The 20,212-nt window shown below is 46.0% G+C and overlaps 1 protein-coding gene across 2 annotated transcripts in view; it reads left to right on the top strand.

Moving 5' to 3' along the window:
- ANO8 (anoctamin 8) overlaps positions 1–20,212 on the top strand; it is a 112,691-nt gene that overhangs the window by 60,252 nt on the left and 32,227 nt on the right. For both annotated transcript variants that reach the window (XM_069216805.1, XM_069216806.1), the window contains 10 exons: positions 1,462–1,594; positions 2,961–3,099; positions 3,957–4,053; positions 4,675–4,791; positions 6,116–6,243; positions 7,017–7,178; positions 8,718–8,870; positions 10,225–10,351; positions 13,513–13,568; positions 18,544–18,618. In XM_069216805.1, the coding sequence (XP_069072906.1) occupies positions 1,462–1,594; positions 2,961–3,099; positions 3,957–4,053; positions 4,675–4,791; positions 6,116–6,243; positions 7,017–7,178; positions 8,718–8,870; positions 10,225–10,351; positions 13,513–13,568; positions 18,544–18,618 (1,187 nt within the window). The remainder of the gene's footprint in view (positions 1–1,461; positions 1,595–2,960; positions 3,100–3,956; positions 4,054–4,674; positions 4,792–6,115; positions 6,244–7,016; positions 7,179–8,717; positions 8,871–10,224; positions 10,352–13,512; positions 13,569–18,543; positions 18,619–20,212) is intronic.

Raw genomic sequence — 20,212 nt, 5'->3', positions numbered from 1 at the left:
ATATAGATATATGTCTATATGCTAGAAATATTTTGGAAGACTGCAGGTTCTAGACTTAGAGAACCCCACATAACAAATGTTGGCCATCTGTCATACGCCTCAAACGGGTGAGGCCCTGCTTCCCGTTGGTTCGTTGGAGAAGAAAAACATTTGCGTATGTTCTACATTTGCGGATCTTTGAGTGGAAAGATATAATATTCTGCCAACACGTTTCACTCTATGTGCTGCTTGTGCCCAGGACTTACTCAGGGCTGGTTATGTTCTGCAAGTTTAAAGTCTATCTCTTCAAAGTGTGTATAAACAGCTCAATCATAGCATTTGTAAAGCGCAGAACTATCACCCCTGAGGGTATCTGGGCGCTCAGTGTCGTTGGTGTAGGAGACTATATTGAGTCCGTAGGATCTGATGATGTCTGCGAGGGGGGGTCACGTATATGTTGAACAGGGTTGTGCTGAGGGAGGATCCTTGGGGTACGCCGCAGGTGATGTTCATGGGTGTAGTAGGCGGATGATCTGCGTGAAGCCTGAGAGCAAAGAGGCGACTCACTTAAGGGCGTTGTGTTGAATGCCTATGTTGTGGAGTCTGTTGAGGAGAGTGTGGTGGAGACTGAATCGAACCCTGCAGGAAGGTCCAGGATGAGGGATTAAGACCAGGCAGCCTCGGTACTCATGAGATAAAGAGACAGGAAATGTTGGGTCTTGGAAGGAAGAATCAAGACCGGCCGTTCCACAGCTGCCAGGGAGGGAGTAGGCATGTGGGCAGATTTGGACTCATTGCCCCAGGAGGGTGGAGGGAGGCTCACAGCAGGGCATGAGGGAGCCTGCCAGTTGCTGCTGGTTGACTAGTTGCTATGTATGACCCTTTGTAGCAGGTGGGGCATTTCCTGCTGCGGGAAGGGCCCCAAAGCTTCTGTATGAATTAAAAAATGAATAAAACCAGGTTACAAGTCTTGTTACTTCACTACTTGCACTGCCCTCGTGCACTTTGAGGCCACATTCCGTGGCATGTGCACCCCGGAAAGTGTCCTTAACTAAACCCAGTCAAAATCAAGAATTCCAATTATATTATTGTCAGAAGTACTTTTAACTGTGGAGTACTTTGCAGGGGGAAGTACTTTGCACGGGGAAGTATTTTGATTGTGGGAGTAGTTTGCAAGGAGCACGTGCACTGGTTTGCAAGGAGGAGTACTTTGCATGGGAGTTCTTCGCATAGAAGAGTACTTTGCAGAGAGTTCTAGTTCGTGGAGAGGGGAGCACCTTGCTCAGGGAAGCTCCATGCATGGACTAGTACTTTGCATGCAGTACTACTTCACGTGGAGCAGGACTTTGAGAGTTGTTGATAGGCGTTTCGATTAGTATGGCCCAGTCCTGGATCATGGCATATGATGTTCTACTGGGTACGTAGAGATAGGCGTGCGACCTCTAGCGCCTTTCGTTGAAGTTTAATTCTTTGCTTTTTCAGACACCATTGACGATCACACGCTCCTCTGGCTGCTGAACCACGTCCGCCTGGGGATTCCCGAGCTCATCATGCAGATCCGGCACCACAAGCACACCAAGGTCTACGCTTTCTTCGTAACCGCCACCTACGAGAAGTATGTCCTTCCATCCGCACGTCCGTTCGTAGTCCTAACCTCAGACACCTGCACAGCACACCCGAGTATTCTGCAACAGATAACTTATAGAGCGAGATATCCACTCTGGGGCACTTTACTCCAAACACAGATCACCCAGGGTCTCTAAGTCAGGAAAGATTGGCTTCCAATCACTCCTAAAAAGGATTCACTAATTTGTTTAAACAAAAGCGTGGATCCACTCAGCATCAGAAGTCAGAGAAGATATTCGCTCTCTATCGTTACCAAAAACAAGAATTTGCACTGAAAAGCTTTTTGAAAATGTATTTAAATCAATTCAATTGTTTTAAGAAACTTTACAATATGATATCAGTTATTCGGTAAACTTTATCTGCAAAATGATTGTTCTTTCTTTGCATACTAAACGTCTGGGTGATCATACAATGAATGATTGTAGTACATTGGTTAAAAAGACCTGCAACAGATTGTGGACCCAAGAGAGAGAACTCAGCCAGAAGGCTGCTGTGTTCAAGATCTCTGGGTTAGAAACACGTCCTGAAACAGATCAGGGATTCAGAAGAATATTGGCCGAAACAACCATCTCATTGAGACACTAAATTAAAAAAAGGCTCTTGTTCATTTGATTGACCCCAATGGCACTAAACTCTAGATTATTCAAATCAAAGAAGCCTATTTTGCGATTACAGACGCAGTCCATGAGTCTTCATAAATGCCGGCAGAATTTGTTATATTTCAACTCCATTGCAAGATCTGCCTCCTACTGGTGACAGAGGATAACTACATCTCCCTCTGTGGGGTCACCTGTGAATTACAGTATTTCACTATGTCTGGGGGTCCTGTGTACCTCAACATCTCATCCTGAGCCACACGCTACCTCTACCTGGAACAGTAGACCCTGGTAGGTTTGCACACAGGCCCCCCAACTTCAAAGTGCATTTGAAGACCGTCTGCCACACAATGAGACCCTATCTCTCCAGACTTGAGAGAGTTCCCTCGTTACTGTGACGCTCACCTTTCGCACCTGTTTTTGACAAACGCTGACCCACCATGAATAGAATGTAGATGGGACGTCAAAGTAAAAGGACACCTTAGAAACCCCTGAATCCAAGACCTACAAATTTGTTCTTGTGATCCAAGTGTATTTTGAAAGAGAGTTTTGTTATCTTAGCTGAAAACATTCACATATTTAGAAAGTATCTAGAAGTTGTTTTTGCCCCTCATCAATTAATAAATAAACACATTTTAAATTGTAACAATTTACCTGAATATAGGCAGGTGTTAATCTATACAGTAGAATCACTAGAATGGGTATCTTGATATAGAAGTGAACACACCCTGGATTAACTCTGTTCTGCTCGTCTCACAGCTTGCTGCGGGGGGCGGAGGAGATCGGGCTTCGGAAGCCAGTAAAGGTGGAATTTGGAGGTGGAACCCGGAGCTTCTCGTGCGAGGAGGACTATATCTACGAGAACATTGAAAACGAGTTTCATTTCTTCACATCTCAGGTAAGAGAGCCCACGATTGTGAGCCCAAGCGCACCCACAGTGCACCAATACTTTAACAGTGATGTTCTGCAGCCCTTGCTCGCTTGCTCCTGGGGTTCTAGCTCTGTGATCCAACCTGGAACTACCTGTTCCGTACTCCTTTGGATATCAGGCTACGGCTGTTCTCTACTCCGCGTCCAACACCAGGTTCCTGAGTGTGTCCCTGTCTAAGGCATTTTTTTGGGTGGTCACAGTATGGTGCCTGCAGTCTTTGGGTGGTCATAGTACTGTGCCTCAAAGTTGGAAGCTTACAGGAAAGCCATATTTAAATACCCTAGCGGAATGTAAAAATGAAGAACTTAATATTCACTTTAATTGGCCTTTACTGAAAGAATTAGAATACAATGCAATAATAAAACATGGAGTGTTTGGGCAAGCGGTCATGTCATCTGAGTGACTTTTCATACTCATTCTTGCTTATTACAATATTTTCCCATTGAAACTCGGGACAGAAAACGAGTAGATTAATTTTGAAGATATTTTCAGATTCTCTTATTTCCAAACAAGCATTTCTTTCTTCATGGCCTGTGGATGTATTAGGAGCTGCATAGTTCTTGGATGCGATGACAAGGGATCCGGGCAATCAAGGCATCTTACGCGAATCGCACTTCCCCCATCAGACAGGGTGATTCCGACACCTCTCGTCCCCATGTGAGGTCCCCCTCTCCTCTCCACATCTGAGGCAGTGCCTGGGCTCTGAATCCACCATAGTGTGGGATAAGGGTCCATATAGTTACCTGGTCAGAGCCATAAATAACTGTTTGCGTCTCAGGGCAACCATCAGACCTTTCTAACAGAAACCACTGTTGCCTTTGCAGGAACGCCAGGAGATCATCCGTTACTGGCTGGAGAACCTACGGGCGAAGCAGGGAGAGTCTTTACACAACATCTACTTCCTGGAAGGGCAGCCAATCAGTGAGTCACTTGCAGGAGGTCACCCTGGTAACCTTCAGCTGGGCTGCGCAGCACTAACCGGCTCGCTCACCACTAAAGCGCTAGGGGGCTTCTAAGAGGGTTTGAGTGTTGCCTGCTGTACAATGACATGCTTCGTTGGGAAGATGTCCTGCAGATAAGTTTCCCTCTTGTGTATGTACTCCTCATTGCGTTTAACTGCATCCCTACCTTTAAGAGACAGTTCTGAAGGACGCGTCGACCATCAAAGTGATATTTATTATCTTCTTTCATTTAGTTGCTGTTTCTTAATTCCCTCCTTCTCATCTTCCTGCTGTCTTCAAGTCTCTTGTCTCATTCTTCCTGCTCTCTCCAGCTCTCCTTTCTTCTTCCTGTACTATCTCTCACTGTCTTTTATGTTATTGTCTCTTTTACCCTCCAGCTGTCTCACTTTGTGTCTCTCGCTCTCCCGCCCAGTCTCCTCTTGCTGTCCGTCTCTTGCGCTTCCTCTCACGGTTTCCCTCACAAGTATTATCTTTTCTCTCTCTCATGCTCTTTTTTTCACTCTCATCGCCTGCTATCCCTCTCAGATGCACTATCCCTTCTCTCTCTTTCTAACAAGCGCTCTCTCTCTGGCTCATCTAGTTCCAGAGTTGGCTGCCCGGGGCGTGATCCAGCAAGTGTTCCCCATCCACGAGCAGAGGATCTTGAATCGGCTCATGAAGTCCTGGGTGCAAGCCATCTGCGAGCGACAGCCCCTAGGTATGAAGGCCGGAGGCAGGCTAGGGTGGAACTTCCAGACTCAAGAGCTAGAAACTAGAAGAGCTCAAAGGCATTCATCCCTCTTACACATACTCCAACTGCAGTAAATGCATATACCAGGTCTAACCTCATGCATCAATAGTGGACTGTGCAGCATTCATGCATGTGCACAGAATCCCCTCACCGGGATAAACCATTTCGTGTCCAAGCGGGGGAGCTCCAGTCTTCAAAGAAGGAATTCCCATCATCTGTGTCATAAACTGGATCGAGCTTCACTTACGTACTTGCACGTGTGTGTCGAGTAAATTCATCTAATGTCTCAAATCCAATAATAACAGAAATAATAAGAATACGGGTAAATGCCACTATTACAATATACAGTGCCCACCATAAATCAAATTGTCTAAGTTTAGAAAAAGTAGGTATCCGTATCCAGGGTAAACATATACGTTGGGGGCACATATACAATCAATCATTGCAATCAGTGTCTCACACAATCAAACAATGTAAACCTCTTGATGCAAAAGCAAAAAAAGGTAGATCTGTAAAAGATGGAAGTTGAAAATTTAGTTTCAATATTATTTCTTGTTCACTTCTGTAAGAAGACGGCAATAGCCAGCAAATCACTGGAAATCACCACAAAATCACTTAGTATGTTAGATTATAAACACTTTACACTATGGAAAAAGGCTAAAATAATAAGAATTTTTTTTAATGGAATACAAACACAAAGCTCAAGAAATTGAACAGGATCTCAAATATATTATAAGGATTTTTTTATTGATTGAGCAGTACGCAAAGGGTGTAAAACAAAAAGAAGATATTTAAAGATCAGCAGGATAAATATGATAAGCGCCCTATTTCTGGGAAATGTAGGTAATGGCAAGAACTGAAACATAATTACAAAAATAAATGAATTAAAATATTTACAAAGGGACTACAATGCTTTTCTTTCTCCATCATGGGTTACTTACCCCCCTCACATTTATGTTCCTGTCCCACGTTGAACTTTGAGGTTAAATGATCCCTAATGGAGAAAAACATTACTTGTCACATCAGTTTGTATAATTATGGCTTATAAATGAATCCGTTTAATTGCAATGGATAAAGAGTGCTGCAAAGTCAATCGTTGAGTTGAAACGCAATCTGTTGAGTCACTGCTAACTAATTTATCAAGAGACATCTTTTAAAGAATGAGACATTGCATGCCATTGTCTTGGAACAATAGATTTTTTAAATTTGTTGTCGTGGGAACGTCTGGTGTGATCACTGTAGTCCTTGACCGGTGCTTAAATCTGCATCTGTCTCTCTTTGTCTCCCCCAGATGACATCTGTGATTACTTTGGGGTGAAGATCGCCATGTACTTTGCCTGGCTTGGATTCTACACGTCAGCCATGGTTTATCCAGCTGTGTTCGGATCCATGCTCTGGTTCTTCACGGAGTCCGATCAGGTGAGAGCGTGGAGGCTTGAGATCAGGATGTGAGATGCCAGAATAAAGGCATTTGAACGGGACTCTGAGTGTGGGTCACAATCACAGGCTTCAAGAAGAGACGTGAAACCGGGTACCACAGATGGGTCAACTGAGGAGGATCGGGAAGAGAGAAATGAAAACATAGCCCCACACGAGGGTCATTGGAGCAGGATGTAGGAAAAAAAGACTTGTAAACTTGCCACCAGAGGTGGATCATTGGAGGGGGATATAGGAAAAAAAGACTTGTAAACATGGCACCACAGGTGGGTCATTGGAGCAGGATATAGCAAAAAGAGACTTGTAACATGGTGCCACAGTGAGGGATCGATGCAGGTTGTGAGGGATGCAAACTAGGCGCCAGAGGTGGGTCACTGGAGCATTGGAAGTGCCAGAGAATTGCTGTGAAGGAAAGAGGCAGGTGTAAGTTACTGTTCCTCAACAAGTGGAGTCCTCATCGTAAATAGGGTGTTGTCCCGAGAAAGGAAAATTAATGCCATGTGACACTGAATAATAACTTCTCTTGGCCATGGGAGATCTTCAGGGTACCAGATTAACAGCATCACCTGGAATAGTGTAAAAGAATCACCTCTAAACTTGTGCAGTCCAACTGTGCACTTCTGACAAACAACGCAGTTGTTCCAGGTGTTCCAATATGATTTTTCGGAGAGAGCATCCTACTGCTTTTTTTATGCCAGTGGTGATACCTTGCTTTGTCTGTTGACTGAACTCAGTGTTACGATTTTACTTTCCAGACCAGTCGTGACATCAGCTGTGTGGTTTTCGCCCTGTTCAACGTGGTGTGGGCCACTCTATTTCTGGAGGGGTGGAAACGCCGAGGGGCAGAGCTGGCCTACAAGTGGGGAACTCTGGACACACCCGCAGAATCCATTGAGGAGCCCCGTCCACAGTTTCGAGTCAGTGGTGTTTTGTTGCATGTTTTGCTTTCAATATTCCCTTCATTTGTTAAAATTTATGCAAAATAATCTCAAGGCTGCTTTTCGCAGATGTCCTGGGTGAAAATTTGAATCTTAGAACACGTTGTTGAGTGCGCACACCCTTTTTATTTTTAAGTGCATCCAGAATCCTTCCAGTAAATGTTCTCTCCTTTTGCTAGAAGAAGCATTTAATACTCTAAGTATTTTGGAAAAGGGTTTTGAACTGTATTACAATGATCATATTGAGCTCTGGGCAGTCTTGACGTGTTGTTGCACTTTGGGCATGTGGATATGTCGAAAGGTTATGTGCCAATTTCAAATTTGTAAATCTGGCTACATGAGCTAAGTGTCCCTGGTGGTAACTAGGGGTGGGCGGAATTAGCAGAATTTTGGTGGCTTTGCAAAACAAGAGTAATGTGGAGTTCCGGCCAAATTCCACCAGTCGCTACTTGGCGGAATTTTTCTTGTGCACAGCTCCAGAATGGTCGCTAGGAGGACCTGTGAGATTTTTCTAACACGAGCAGTCGCAACCATTCGCAGTCAGAAAGTTACCGCTTTAGTAGAAAATCTACTAAAGCAGCAGCGCCCTTTGGCACACCGTGTGGTGCCGTTTGTGCAGATATTTTCAGCACAAAATGTGCTCCCTGCGCTAAATCAGTGCGAACAGCATGATGTGCCTATTTCTGCCCATTGGCAGAGGTCCACAGAATCTTGCTTAGTTTTCATGTAACTCCGCAGATGTTTTTAGCTCAAATTCTGTGAGCTCCACCCTTATTTGTAACAGGATCCCAGTTTAAAATGTGTTTGTTACATACAGCATTAAACTAACTGAAGCTATAACTCCATGGATTCAGCTCTATAACTGTCCAGTCAGAGAGCTGAGCTTGAAACACCGAGTTACCTGCTACCCTCTTATGTTCAATTGCCTGGTATTCCGTCCCTCCTGACAAGCAGTAAAATCCCTCATTCGTCCCTTCTAGGTCAACTGAGTTCAGTTATGTAAGGCTTTTGCTCAGCGAACTCTGCTAAAACCCCACTACTAAACCTGGAATAACTGTGAGAGTATCCTGGACTGATGGCGCAGAGCAGGCGAGAATCCATCTTTTAAGCTTCTGAATACACAATTCTAGATGCCGATGGCCTTTTCGAAAAGTATGTTTCAGTGAGATCAATGCGGGGTGAGGAATGAGTGGGGCAAAGCACAGGGGTGACATCTCAAAGCTGTTTTAAGATCCTAGCCAGTGGCCTATTAGAATCCACAGCATTGCATGAAGCTGTTGGGGTGTGGAATTCCGATCCCTGTTTCTTGCTCATAGAATTCTCCTACCTAAGACACTTTACTAGAAAAACCTAATTGTTGTGATTGTGACTTTCTAAAAAATGTAGGAACGGGTGGTCATTTAATGGAGGCCTGGGTTCTCTGATGCACATTCACTTGGCTTTGCAGATTGATTCCATTTTGTGGGTGACAGAGCCTGAGAGAGTAGAGGGTGCTCACTGTGTTATGTCCCATTCCAGGGCGTGAAGAGGACCAGCCCCGTCACCAGCTCAGAGGAGTTCTACTACCCGGCCTGGAAGCGCGTCCTTTTCCAGTACTTGGTCAGCCTGCCCGTCTGTCTCTTCTGCCTCTCCTTCGTCTTCCTGGTCATGCTGGCCTGTTTTGAACTTCAGGTAGGTGAACACAGGTATCTTTTGGGGGCTGGAGGTCTTTAAATAGATCTCCTCCCTTCTGAGGTGTCAGGTTCAGAAGATCTTCATGTCAGCACCCCCCCCCCAGCCTCCCGCTTTGGCTCATTAAATTACCTCTTTCCTGTGGGTGAGAGATTGAATCATAATTGAAAATTGTTTCTTTGTGGAAAAGTTGCCTTAGTTACCTCAAAGTAACACTGATTGCGTCTAATAGGTACATGCTTTGCTACTATTTATGCCTTGATATTTGTACTAGAAAGAATAACAAACTGAGCCCAAAGAGGTATTTTGAATGAAACACTACTCATCATTTTCTGTACCACGAAGGGTGCAGTGTGGAAAATTAACTATCAGTGATGAGCAGTTTGTAATGTTTGCACCTGAGATTTGGACAGTAAATCTAGGGCCAGACCTGGTTAGGTAGAAGTGGCCAGTAGGTGTCTGAAAGTCCTACTACAAGCTCTTTTCAGTGCCACGAATATCCTGCAAACACTCCAACTTTCTAATTTTCAACCTAAGATTGCCTCCTTCACATGAACTCATTCTGCCTTTAATCCCTTAACTATAAACATTACACACAGTTGCAAACATGCTTTGAGTGTTAAGTGTTGCTTGACAACTAGACTTTCAAATCCAGGTCTATATATATTGGTCAGATGTATTGTTGGCCAAAGAAAGGACCCCACACCCTGTGCAGTGGGAACAAAAGGATGGCTGCCCCCTGCAGTGAAGAGCATCCTGGGCAGGATGGCCTGGTGAGGTTACCAAGGTGTCCCATGCCCTAGATACAGCTGGAAAGCCCTCTTTGATGTTAATGTGACCATCTCTCTGTGTCTGTGACATCAGCAAAGACTCTATGACCCTATTAAGTAGGAGAAGAGGGCTACACCACCCCCTGTGACGTAAGCAAGAGAGGTCCCTTGTTCCTATAAGATCAGATATAGAGGGAGTGAGTTTCATCACCCAGGTAGGCAAGAAAGAGACAGAGAGAGGTATCAAGAGATTCAGTGACCTCGTGAAGTTGGAGAAATTGGCCAGGGCATCATTTCATGTGCGCAAGAGACTTTCCATGTAGGTTTGAGGGCTGGGCCAGGAGAAGCTAAGGGGTCACACAGCTACAACCACTAGAACCAATTTAGGGCACCCTTTCACCCCATCCCTGTCACTGTGTGTCAAACATATCTAAACTCTTCACCCAAAACCCTCCATGGCAAGTGTCTGGAACAGTTCCTCGCGGACACAAATTACCTGTTTCTGGTTTGGAAGGTTAAAAAGCAGGTTCTCTGATTCATCCTGATTTTTCTGGTGTGTCCCCCTCCCCCTTGTATTTGGACAGGAATTTGCCCTCAGCATCAAGGAGCTCCCTCGCATCGTACGCTTCCTCCCCAAGATTATCCTGGCGGTGTTTGTGGCCGCCTGTGACGAGGTGTACAGGAAGATCGCGTACTGGCTCAACGACATGGGTACGTTCTCTCCCACCGCGACTCTCCCTAAAGTATGGGACACAAAAAGGATGGGAGGTGATGTTCAGAAGAAACACAGTATCACTTGGTCAGTAATGGTGGGAATTGAGAACTTGGGAGAGGTGGATTTCACAGAAGCAGGTAACACCTGTTTTCATCTATAACTCAGCCATCGATCGCTGGGGTGTATGAGTGGGAGATCAGTTGGCCAGAACTGTATAGATGGCCATTCCCCATCTTCAACAAATGACCCAATTTGTAGTTGCTTTTACAATAGCACAAATAAAAAAACACTGTTTTTCACTTACACAGTTGCTGCACTGAGAGCTCAAGCTGTTGCATGTCAGGCGTAGGAAGTTCTCCCAGTCATTGGCCCCGATTACGAGTGCCCTGGGTGGCTGTGAGGCACATACCAAGCAATGGAAATATCTCCTACTCTGCACTGCCCTGAAAATGATGAATCACACGTAGAATTGGTGGGTTCTGCATAAAATTCTAAATGCATCAGAATTTGGCAGGCATTGTCATGGGTTAATTTTTGGCAGGTTTGCCCTGCTAAATTGTTTCTCAGTGATCTCTTCCAGCACTTTGTGGCCTCAGAACTGTTCATTTAATGTGGAGTCAGCAGAGGCGATTCTAATAATTTCTGATAGGACCAAGTTAGGCCTGCAATATTGTCTGGTCAAAAACTGTAGGATTAATTGGCCTGTAATAATTTAAATAAAACACATCCATAATATTTGGTAAGTTTTAGAGGGGCCATTTTTGGTATCTAGGAAAGGGAAAACTCCTGACTGCTTGGAACTATGCCTAGGACCCTAAACAGAGAGTCACTGGCTGGTAGAGGTAGGATAACTAATAAGGTTGAACAGGCGTAGGCGTGGGGGAGGGAGGTCTTTCAGTAAATGCCTGCTACAGACCTATAAGTCAAGGCTAATCCAATCTGCTCTCTCTCTGTTCTACTGTGATGCTAGGCTCCAAATCTAATCTTGACTATATGTAAGTTCATTTATTAAAAAGAGCTTTTTCATCACCAGTGGCTACTGAGATCCGGACTTGAGCTTGCAGAAGCAAGGTCTACCATTCGCAACTTTACAGGCTTTGCGAAGGTGAAACAGTGAATTGCTATGTACTTTTCAAGCTGGCAAAAAATTCAGACTCATTAAATACCTATTGCAGCTCAGTCTTAATCGCAAAGAGGCGAGTGTGAAAGGGAAGCCCCCCTTTAGGTACATCTTGGGCAGCCTCAGAGGGTGCAGGTAGTGGTCCAGGCAACCATGCGCTGATTTGGACTGCTTTGAAAATAAATTCAAGCCATTTAGAAAATGAATGCACAAATTGATGACAGACAACATACTTGTAGAATTACAAGCAGGGTCGGATTTCGGCATGGGCAATCTGGGTCCAGGCCCAGGGCGCCCATCATCAGAGGGGACCACAAGCTGTTGCATTAAGGTTATGCAAAAAGCAGTGCCCCTCATTATTCACTAGCAGCAGTGAAGGCACCAAATGTATTTGTGCCTATGTGTTATTCAAGCAAGGACCGGCTCTGTGCGAGAGAATGTGGCCCTCTGCGCTGATGAAGTCTGGGACAGCTTTAGTTAAGCACTCTGGGGGTCATTACGACCTCGGCGGTCTTTTCAAAAGACCGCTGAGGCCGCGGGAGACAGAATACCGCCATTGCCGGCGGTATTTCTGTCTCCCTATTATGACATTTCCGCTGGGCCAGCGGACGGTAACAGTGTTACCGTCCACTGGCCCAGCGGAAATGTCACATCAACATTGCATCCGGCTCGTAATAGAGCCGGCGGCAATGCTGATGTGTAGCGGGTGCAGTAGCACCCGTCGCGCATTTCATTGCCTGAAATTCGGGCAGAGAAATGCGCAACAGGGCTATGCCTGGGGGCCCCTGCACTGCCCATGCCAAGTGCATGGGCAGTGCAGGGGCCCCCAGGGCCACCCCAAGTCCCCTTACCGCCAGCCTTTCCATGGTGGTGTGTACCGCCATGGACAGGCCGGCGGTCGGGGACTCATAATCCCCAGGGCAGCGGTGCATGCACCGCTACCCTGGGGATTATGACCGCCAGGCGGAATCCTGGCGGCAAAGTGGAGGGGCCAGCGGTATGGCCGTGGCTTTTCCGCCACGGTCATAATTGCTGGCGGAACACCGCCAGCCTGTTGGCGGTGTTACCGCCAACATACCGCCGGCCGCCAGGGTCGTAATGACCCCCTCTGTCTAGATGACTGGATGGGACTGAAGGGGGTGGGAGTCATACCAGTGACATGTACATCCGTTTACAATACGACATCCAATGAGAGGTTTAGGGCACCGTGCCACATGCTTCTGACAAGGAGTTTGTCAAATTATATGGCTTCAAATCCTCCTTGGACAGCCAGTTTCGATACCTGATTCATATGGGCGGGCCCTGCTTGTGTACATGTATGATCAATAGATTTTCGGGTGTCTGTAAACTATTGATTTCATGAGAAAACAGTTTTGTGCCTTTTTTGATAATTTATTCCCTCAGAAAAGGCACACTAAGTTCACACCGCTCTGCTCAGTCTTTTGTCTTTCCGAGGTCGATAAATTGTGTACCATTGAGTTCACCTTTATGTCAATATCTCCAGGAGACCTCTCTGGGGTGAATATGTGCTCTACAAATAATCTTAACACAACGGGAGAGAAATGACAAAGACCCCCCATACTGCCTCCCCAAGATATACAACCAAATACGCAAGGAGTATCGGGTGTTCAAGAGGGTACCAAGTACACAAAAGTTGCTGTGGACCCTCTGTGTATCCCGAACTTTGGGACTTGTTTGTGTGCTAAAATGTGGCTGTCAGGACGGGAATTTCTCCTTACGGACTAGGTGGTCTAACGCACTATATAATGTCATACTTCATCATTTGACCACCTAGCCCCAGCCAGGTAGCATAGTAACACCTGGACGGGCTCAACCTTGCTGTTAAAATAACTCAGAGGGAGTGCAGAGATAAAGATTATCTGGATAGAAGTGGGATCCAGTTGTACTACAGAATATATAAAATCAACCCCCCCCCATACTCCTTGTGTATTTTCTCTACAAATAAGCCTTTTATATTGTATTGCTAACTCTGGCTGCAGGGTGAAACCTCACCTTTCCTTTCTCTTTGTCTTTCAGAAAACTACAGATTGCAGAGTGCCTACGAAAAACACCTTATCATCAAGATTGTTCTGGTGAGCATGTTTTGTATACAATCCTACAACGAGTGGGCCTGGATCAGCTCCTTGCTAATGATTTGATGGTTGTCTTGTCTATCTCAGATCCTTGATCTTTATTGGATGACTTACCTCACAATTCTATGTATGTTCCGCCCCTGGAGCATAGCTTATTTACCTTCCCTTTTCACTGGATACTGCTGATGTCACTGTACTACTTATTCTTTTTTTTTCTTTCCCCTTTTCATTTCTTATTTAGCAATCCATGAATCTTGTGTTCATTTCTCAGCTTTAAAGATTGAGAGCATGCTCACGCTCTTTTATTGCTCTTCAAACCTTCTCCACCACATCTTTCTTCTTCCACCCCCACTCCTAGTAATCCTCTATGGCAGGGTAGGCTCTGAATGGATTTCCTGGTGATGCTCTGATGTTGTCCTGCAGCCCAAACATCCACACCCAATCTCTCCAAATCACTACTGCTCGGTGCCTCACCAGGTGCCAAAAGCCAGATTCGTAGAAGCGAAGGATGTTGTCCTGCAGCACTTTTCTGAGCCGTGTAGGATCCTTTTTCAACCAAATTCTCTCCCTCACTGCCACCCATGTCCGGCTCCATGATGGCCACCGGTACTGTGTTTGCCAATGCCTGATGTTTTAAAAATGTGTCTACAGTCTCAAAACAAAGTGTTGAATGGCCATGTTAAAACTAGAGAAAACATTGTTTTCTGTACTTTCAAGATGGTCAACTCAACCAGACGGCCATCTTGAAAGTATAGAATATGTCTACATTCTTTAAAGATGGCCACCGCCCTGTGTTGTTATGTTGCATCATTACGTTGCTTCACAACTCAGCAGCCATCTTGGTAGTATAGACAGCAATGTTTTGTATAATTTCAAGTAAAGAAAAAAATGTTTTCTATGGTTTTAAATGACTGATGTCCTCTGTTGGCTTTGCCAATGCTGACCGTTTTAAAAGCATCCGAATTTGGCAAAGCCAAAAGCAGCATATACAGTATTGACAAAGCGAGCCTGATAGGCTTTGCTAATGCATCTTTGTAGCTTGTAATTAATGTAACGTAAATCTTTCTCAAACACCCTCTTTGTCGCGGACAGTAACAGAGCGCCATCCATTGGCACCGCTCTGCTGGTGCAATGATTTGTATATGTTGGTGAAACAATGGCGGTGAATTTATTAATATGGTGCTCAATTTATTTATGCTGAAGCCGCAATTAGCAGATGCCAAAACTATGGCAATTCCGCAGTTTGTTTCTGGTTTCATGGCCACGATCCCAGATTAAAATGGGTATTCCTTGTTCCTCATAGAAGAATGAGGTATACTTGTGCACTCTAGCACTTTCCAGCTCCAGGCGGTGTAAATACCTTAGTAGTAGTTGGATGAAGTTAATCACAGTGCACAGCCCAGACTCTGCTTGAATGAAGTTCCCAGGAAAGGGAGCCTGTGCTGAGCGCCTGCCTGACCGAGGGCCGGTAAGAACCTGCAGGCAGAGACTGCAACAGGTTTCCCGCTTGGCAAGTTGCTTTCAATCGCTCTGACAGGGGCCAGGCAATGGGATTATCTTGATGCAATTACTATTTAAGTAATGATATTAACTCGACCCGGATAGTGCTCCAAAAAGCAATTAAGTTTGGCTTTGGGCTTTTTTTTTTCAACCACGGACCAACTCTATTTCTGTTCTGGAAGCTAAAATTTTGTTGAGTTTTGCCGGTTTGAAAATTCCCTAATAATTTTGCCCAGCCATACTCATTAGGACAACACTCCCTTATTTTGTTGGTTGAAGGAATAGGTGATCTGTAGTTTTTAAGGTACCACTGTCCCACGTTTAAGGAAAATTTGAGTGCTTCTTGAGCATTTGGAACACAAACTGCACCTGTCTCAGGCAGCCATTTGTGGTACAAGCCGGGCAGTGAGACTTTGTAGCTAAGCAGGCACTCCATCTGCTCTAGCAACAAGGAGTTTTGATGCCCACTTGTTAATATCTGGTGCCCTCTTGTGGCCATTTGTGGTACAACATAAGACAGCTGCCTGCAGTGGCCTTACAACAGTGGTCGCCTAACTTTTTAATGCTGTGCCCCCCAGTTGAAAAATAAAAATCATTTCCCCCCCCCCTCAGAATTTTTCCCAATTATTTTATAAAGATGGCAATGTTTAAATATGTCTAGACCGGTTTAAACTTTGCAGTTAGGTACTGTTACCTTTTTAAAAATGCAATAACATGCTTCTGCTTAAACCAAAGGCCTGTTATCTGTATAATGCTTCTTTTGGCCAGAGTTTGGCTTGAGGCCCGCCCCCCAGTTTGAAGACCTCTGCCTTAGCACAACATTAGCAACGTTGGAAATCCCTACACAGCCTTGGGCACATAGGTAGGAGAAGACTCCTGAATCCTAGCAGTGAACTCACACTGTATTGACCACATTGTTGAAGACGAAGACTGATTGCACGGCTTCTACCAGGAAAGAACATCCAGATTGCTTCCTTGGTGACATATCCAGTTTCTAGCTCCTTATGTCCTTGTCATTTTCTGTCTCTTAACAGGGTGCATATCATCCTCAAAGTGGCGCCTTGAGGCCCTTGAAGCTAAACCTCCACACAGACCTGTCCAGCTTATAGCTATCGCCACCCTTCTCCGTAGTAACCCTTTTTCTTCTCTCTCATCTAGGCTTCTCTTTTCTAGAGTCCACTTTTACTTAAATCACTTCTGTTCCAAATCTCCTCTTGTCTACATGCCTCACTTTTCTAGATGCTCTCTGTTCCCGATCCCTCTTCCTCCTAAAGGGCCTCTCCTCACCTAAGACACTAGCCTCCCTTTCTCCTCTTGTCTCTTCTAGATAACTTTACTAGATCATCCTCTTTTCTAGAGCAGTTTCTCTTCTTGGTGCATCTCGCCTTTAAATGTCTCTCTTTTAGAGCCCCTCTTCATGGAGTCGTTCTTCTAGCTCTCTTCGGTACCTCTCCTTTCTAGACATCTCTCTCGATTCTTTTTTTATCTGTTTATATCTGACATCTGCATCTCTCTTCCACGTCTATATCTTCTGAGTGTTTCTGGTCATTCTCTTCCATCTCTTGTTCTTTTAGATTCATTCTTCTGTCTTCTTTTGACAGTCCTTCAGTTACCTGTCTGTCGCTTTGGATTTTTTCTATTTTTCCTGTCGCCTTTTCAGGCTGGATGATCACGCTATCCAGTGACTGTCTTTCTCTTCCGTATTATCTGTTTCCTGTTCCTCTTCTGCCCATCTTTATTCTATCTGCTTTCACTTCTGGCTCTTCATTTCTGTTGCACCTCCTTCTCCGTCTCTTTTTCTGTCTCTTTAAATATCTTACCGGCCTCACAGCTACATTTCTCTTCGACCCGCCTGTTTCTCTTTTTAACAAGTACTTCATAGAGAGCGAGACCCTGGCATATGCATCTTTCACTGTGCTTAGATTGTGGGTGGGCAGGACACCACTCTCTGCTTGCTATCTCACATTCCGGGTGGTTCATCAATTTGCTACCGGGTCAGGAAGGATTTCACTTCCAGGGTCACTCACACTGGTTTTAAACTAACTTGTTAGAGTTGAGCCTTGCATGTCCTCCTGAAGAGATGTGAGGCAGTGCACAGCCTTGCCTAACCTGTTGCACTCCCGAGGAGGTGTTACGCACCCCAGTAGTACAGCATCCATTTTAGGACATCATTCCTCACTCCTCATCCCTACTTCTCATCCCTGCTTCTCATCCATCATCCCTACCTCTCATCCGTATTTCTACTTCTCTTCCATCATCCATATTTCATACATCATCCCTACTACTCATCCATCATACATCATCCCTACTTCTCATTCATCATACATCATCCATGCTATACAGCCATCATCCCTACTATTCATCCATAATCCCTACTTCTCATCCATAATCCCTACTTCTCATCCATCATCTTTACTTCTCTTCCATAATCCCTACTTCTCATCCCTTATTCCAGCTTCTCATCCCTACTTCTCTTCCATACTTCTCATCCATCTGCCATCATTCCTACTCCTTATACCTCATCCCTCATCCCTGCTCCGCATTCCTTGGTCATACCAACACATTTCCAGTTTTGTGAAACGCACCTTCACACTGATTGGTTGACAACAGCCAATCAGAGTTTTGAGAGAGGCCTGCATTATATTTCACTGAAAAACAGCCTTCTTGTTGAATCTGCTGGGTGAAGACAGGGGAGAGGAAATGCAACTGTGTGTTTGTTTCCAGTGAATTCAAGGCTGCACAGTATTTCATTTTATTTACCGAAGTGTCTTTCTGTTTGCTCAGCTGGTTTGGGAAATAGAAGGAGCCCACAGCTTAGGCCATAAAACAGCTTTTGGAGAAAGAGTTATATAGTTCATCTACAGTTCAAGTAGAGATGATGCAGCATGGATGAGAAGTAGGGATGATGGATGAGAAGCAGGGGTGATAGATGTGAAGTAGGGATGAAGGATGAGAAGCAGGGATGAGGAGTGAGGAATGAGGATGTCCTAAAATGGATGCTGTACAGCAGGCAGCATGAAGAAGTTGATTTTGCATTGGATGATTGGTTATAAAGGGGCCTTGCTGCTTATGGCCTGTAGTTTGTTAGTTTAAACACAAGATTTAGGGCCATATGTACGAACACTTTTTCCCATAGAGACAGAATGGGTAAAAACCTTTGCTACATCTGGCCCTTAGTCTCTTCCACTCTCATAACAGCATCGGTGATGAGCCCTTAACCATATGAACACAAATTATCAGAGCGCCTAGAAGTCAGTGTGTGCTTCAGTTGATTTTTCCTGTTTCTGATAACTATAACAGCTCTTAGGGTGGCTAGATGCTTTGTGCAGGACAGACTTGTAGCTGCCTGTAGAAGGATGGAAGTACAAGAGGCCCTGCAGACTAGGCACATTTATCATCAAGGGGTGGAGGGATGGCGCAGACAGGCCAATCTTTCTTACTGAGACTCACATGTTTATTTCCTTCCTTTCTGTAGTTTCAGTTTGTGAACTCGTACCTAAGTCTCTTCTACATTGGCTTCTACCTGCGGGACATGGAGCGGCTCAAGGAGGTAAGTACTTTCCCTGCGCGGGACGCTCTCTGGGTGTCATTCATCCGCTGCTCACTGCTTCTCCACCTGAGCTTCTGCCAGCCCTCCCATCTCTCTGCTTCATTCCCCTTCTGCCAGCCCTCCCATCTCTCTGCGTCATTCCCCTTCTGCCAGCCCTCTCATTTCTATAATTCATTCCCCTTCTGCCAGCCCTCTCATTTCTATGATTCATTCCCCTTCTGCCAGCCCTCTCATTTCTATGATTCATTCCCTTCTGCCAGCCCTCTCATCCCTCTGCTTCATTCCCCTTCTGCCAGCCCTCTCATCTCTCCACTTCATTCCCCTTCTGCCAGCCCTCCCATCTCTCCACTTCATTCCCTTCTGCCAGCCCTCTCATCCCTCTGCTTCATTCCCCTTCTGCCAGCCCTCCCATCTCTCCACTTCATTCCCCTTCTGCCAGCCTTCCCATCTCTCTGCTTCATTCCCCTTCTGCCAGGCCTCCCATCTCTCCGCTTCATTCCCTTCTGCCAGCCCTCTCATCCCTCTGCTTCATTCCCCTTCTGCCAGCCCTCCCAACTCTCCACTTCATTCCCCTTCTGCCAGGCCTCCCATCTCTCCGCTTCATTCCCTTCTGCCAGCCCTCTCATCCCTCTGCTTCATTCCCCTTCTGCCAGCCCTCCCATCACCCACTTCATTCCCCTTCTGCCAGCCTTCCCATCTCTCCGCTTCATTCCCTTCTGCCAGCCCTCTCATCCTTCTGCTTCATTCCCCTTCTGCCAGCCCTCCCATCTCTCCGCTTCATTCCCCTTCTGCCAGCCTTCCCATCTCTCTGCTTCATTCCCCTTCTGCCAGGCCTCCCATCTCTCCGCTTCATTCCCTTCTGCCAGCCCTCTCATCCCTCTGCTTCATTCCCCTTCTGCCAGCCCTCCCAACTCTCCACTTCATTCCCCTTCTGCCAGGCCTCCCATCTCTCCGCTTCATTCCCTTCTACCAGCCCTCTCATCCCTCTGCTTCATTCCCCTTCTGCCAGCCCTCCCATCACCCACTTCATTCCCCTTCTGCCAGCCTTCCCATCTCTCCGCTTCATTCCCTTCTGCCAGCCCTCTCATCCTTCTGCTTCATTCCCCTTCTGCCAGCCCTCCCATCTCTCCGCTTCATTCCCCTTCTGCCAGCCCTCCCATCTCTCCGCTTCATTCCCCTTCAGCCAGCCCTCCCATCTCTTCGCTTCATTCCCCTTCTGCCAGCCCTCCCAACTCTCCACTTCATTCCCCTTCTGCCAGCCCTCCCATCACTCCACTTCATTCCCCTTCTGCCAGCCCTCCCATCTCTCCGCTTCATTCCCTTCTGCCAGCCCTCTCATCCCTCTGCTTCATTCCCCTTCTGCCAGCCCTCCCATCTCTCCACTTCATTCCCCTTCTGCCAGCCTTCCCATCTCTCTGCTTCATTCCCCTTCTGCCAGGCCTCCCATCTCTCCGCTTCATTCCCTTCTGCCAGCCCTCTCATCCCTCTGCTTCATTCCCCTTCTGCCAGCCCTCCCAACTCTCCACTTCATTCCCCTTCTGCCAGGCCTCCCATCTCTCCGCTTCATTCCCTTCTGCCAGCCCTCTCATCCCTC

Source organism: Pleurodeles waltl, chromosome 12 (assembly GCF_031143425.1).
Source record: "Pleurodeles waltl isolate 20211129_DDA chromosome 12, aPleWal1.hap1.20221129, whole genome shotgun sequence".
Classification (NCBI taxonomy): domain Eukaryota; kingdom Metazoa; phylum Chordata; class Amphibia; order Caudata; family Salamandridae; genus Pleurodeles; species Pleurodeles waltl.
The sequence above is the reverse complement of the archived record's forward strand: the minus strand, read 5'-3'. Positions and strand labels throughout refer to the sequence as shown.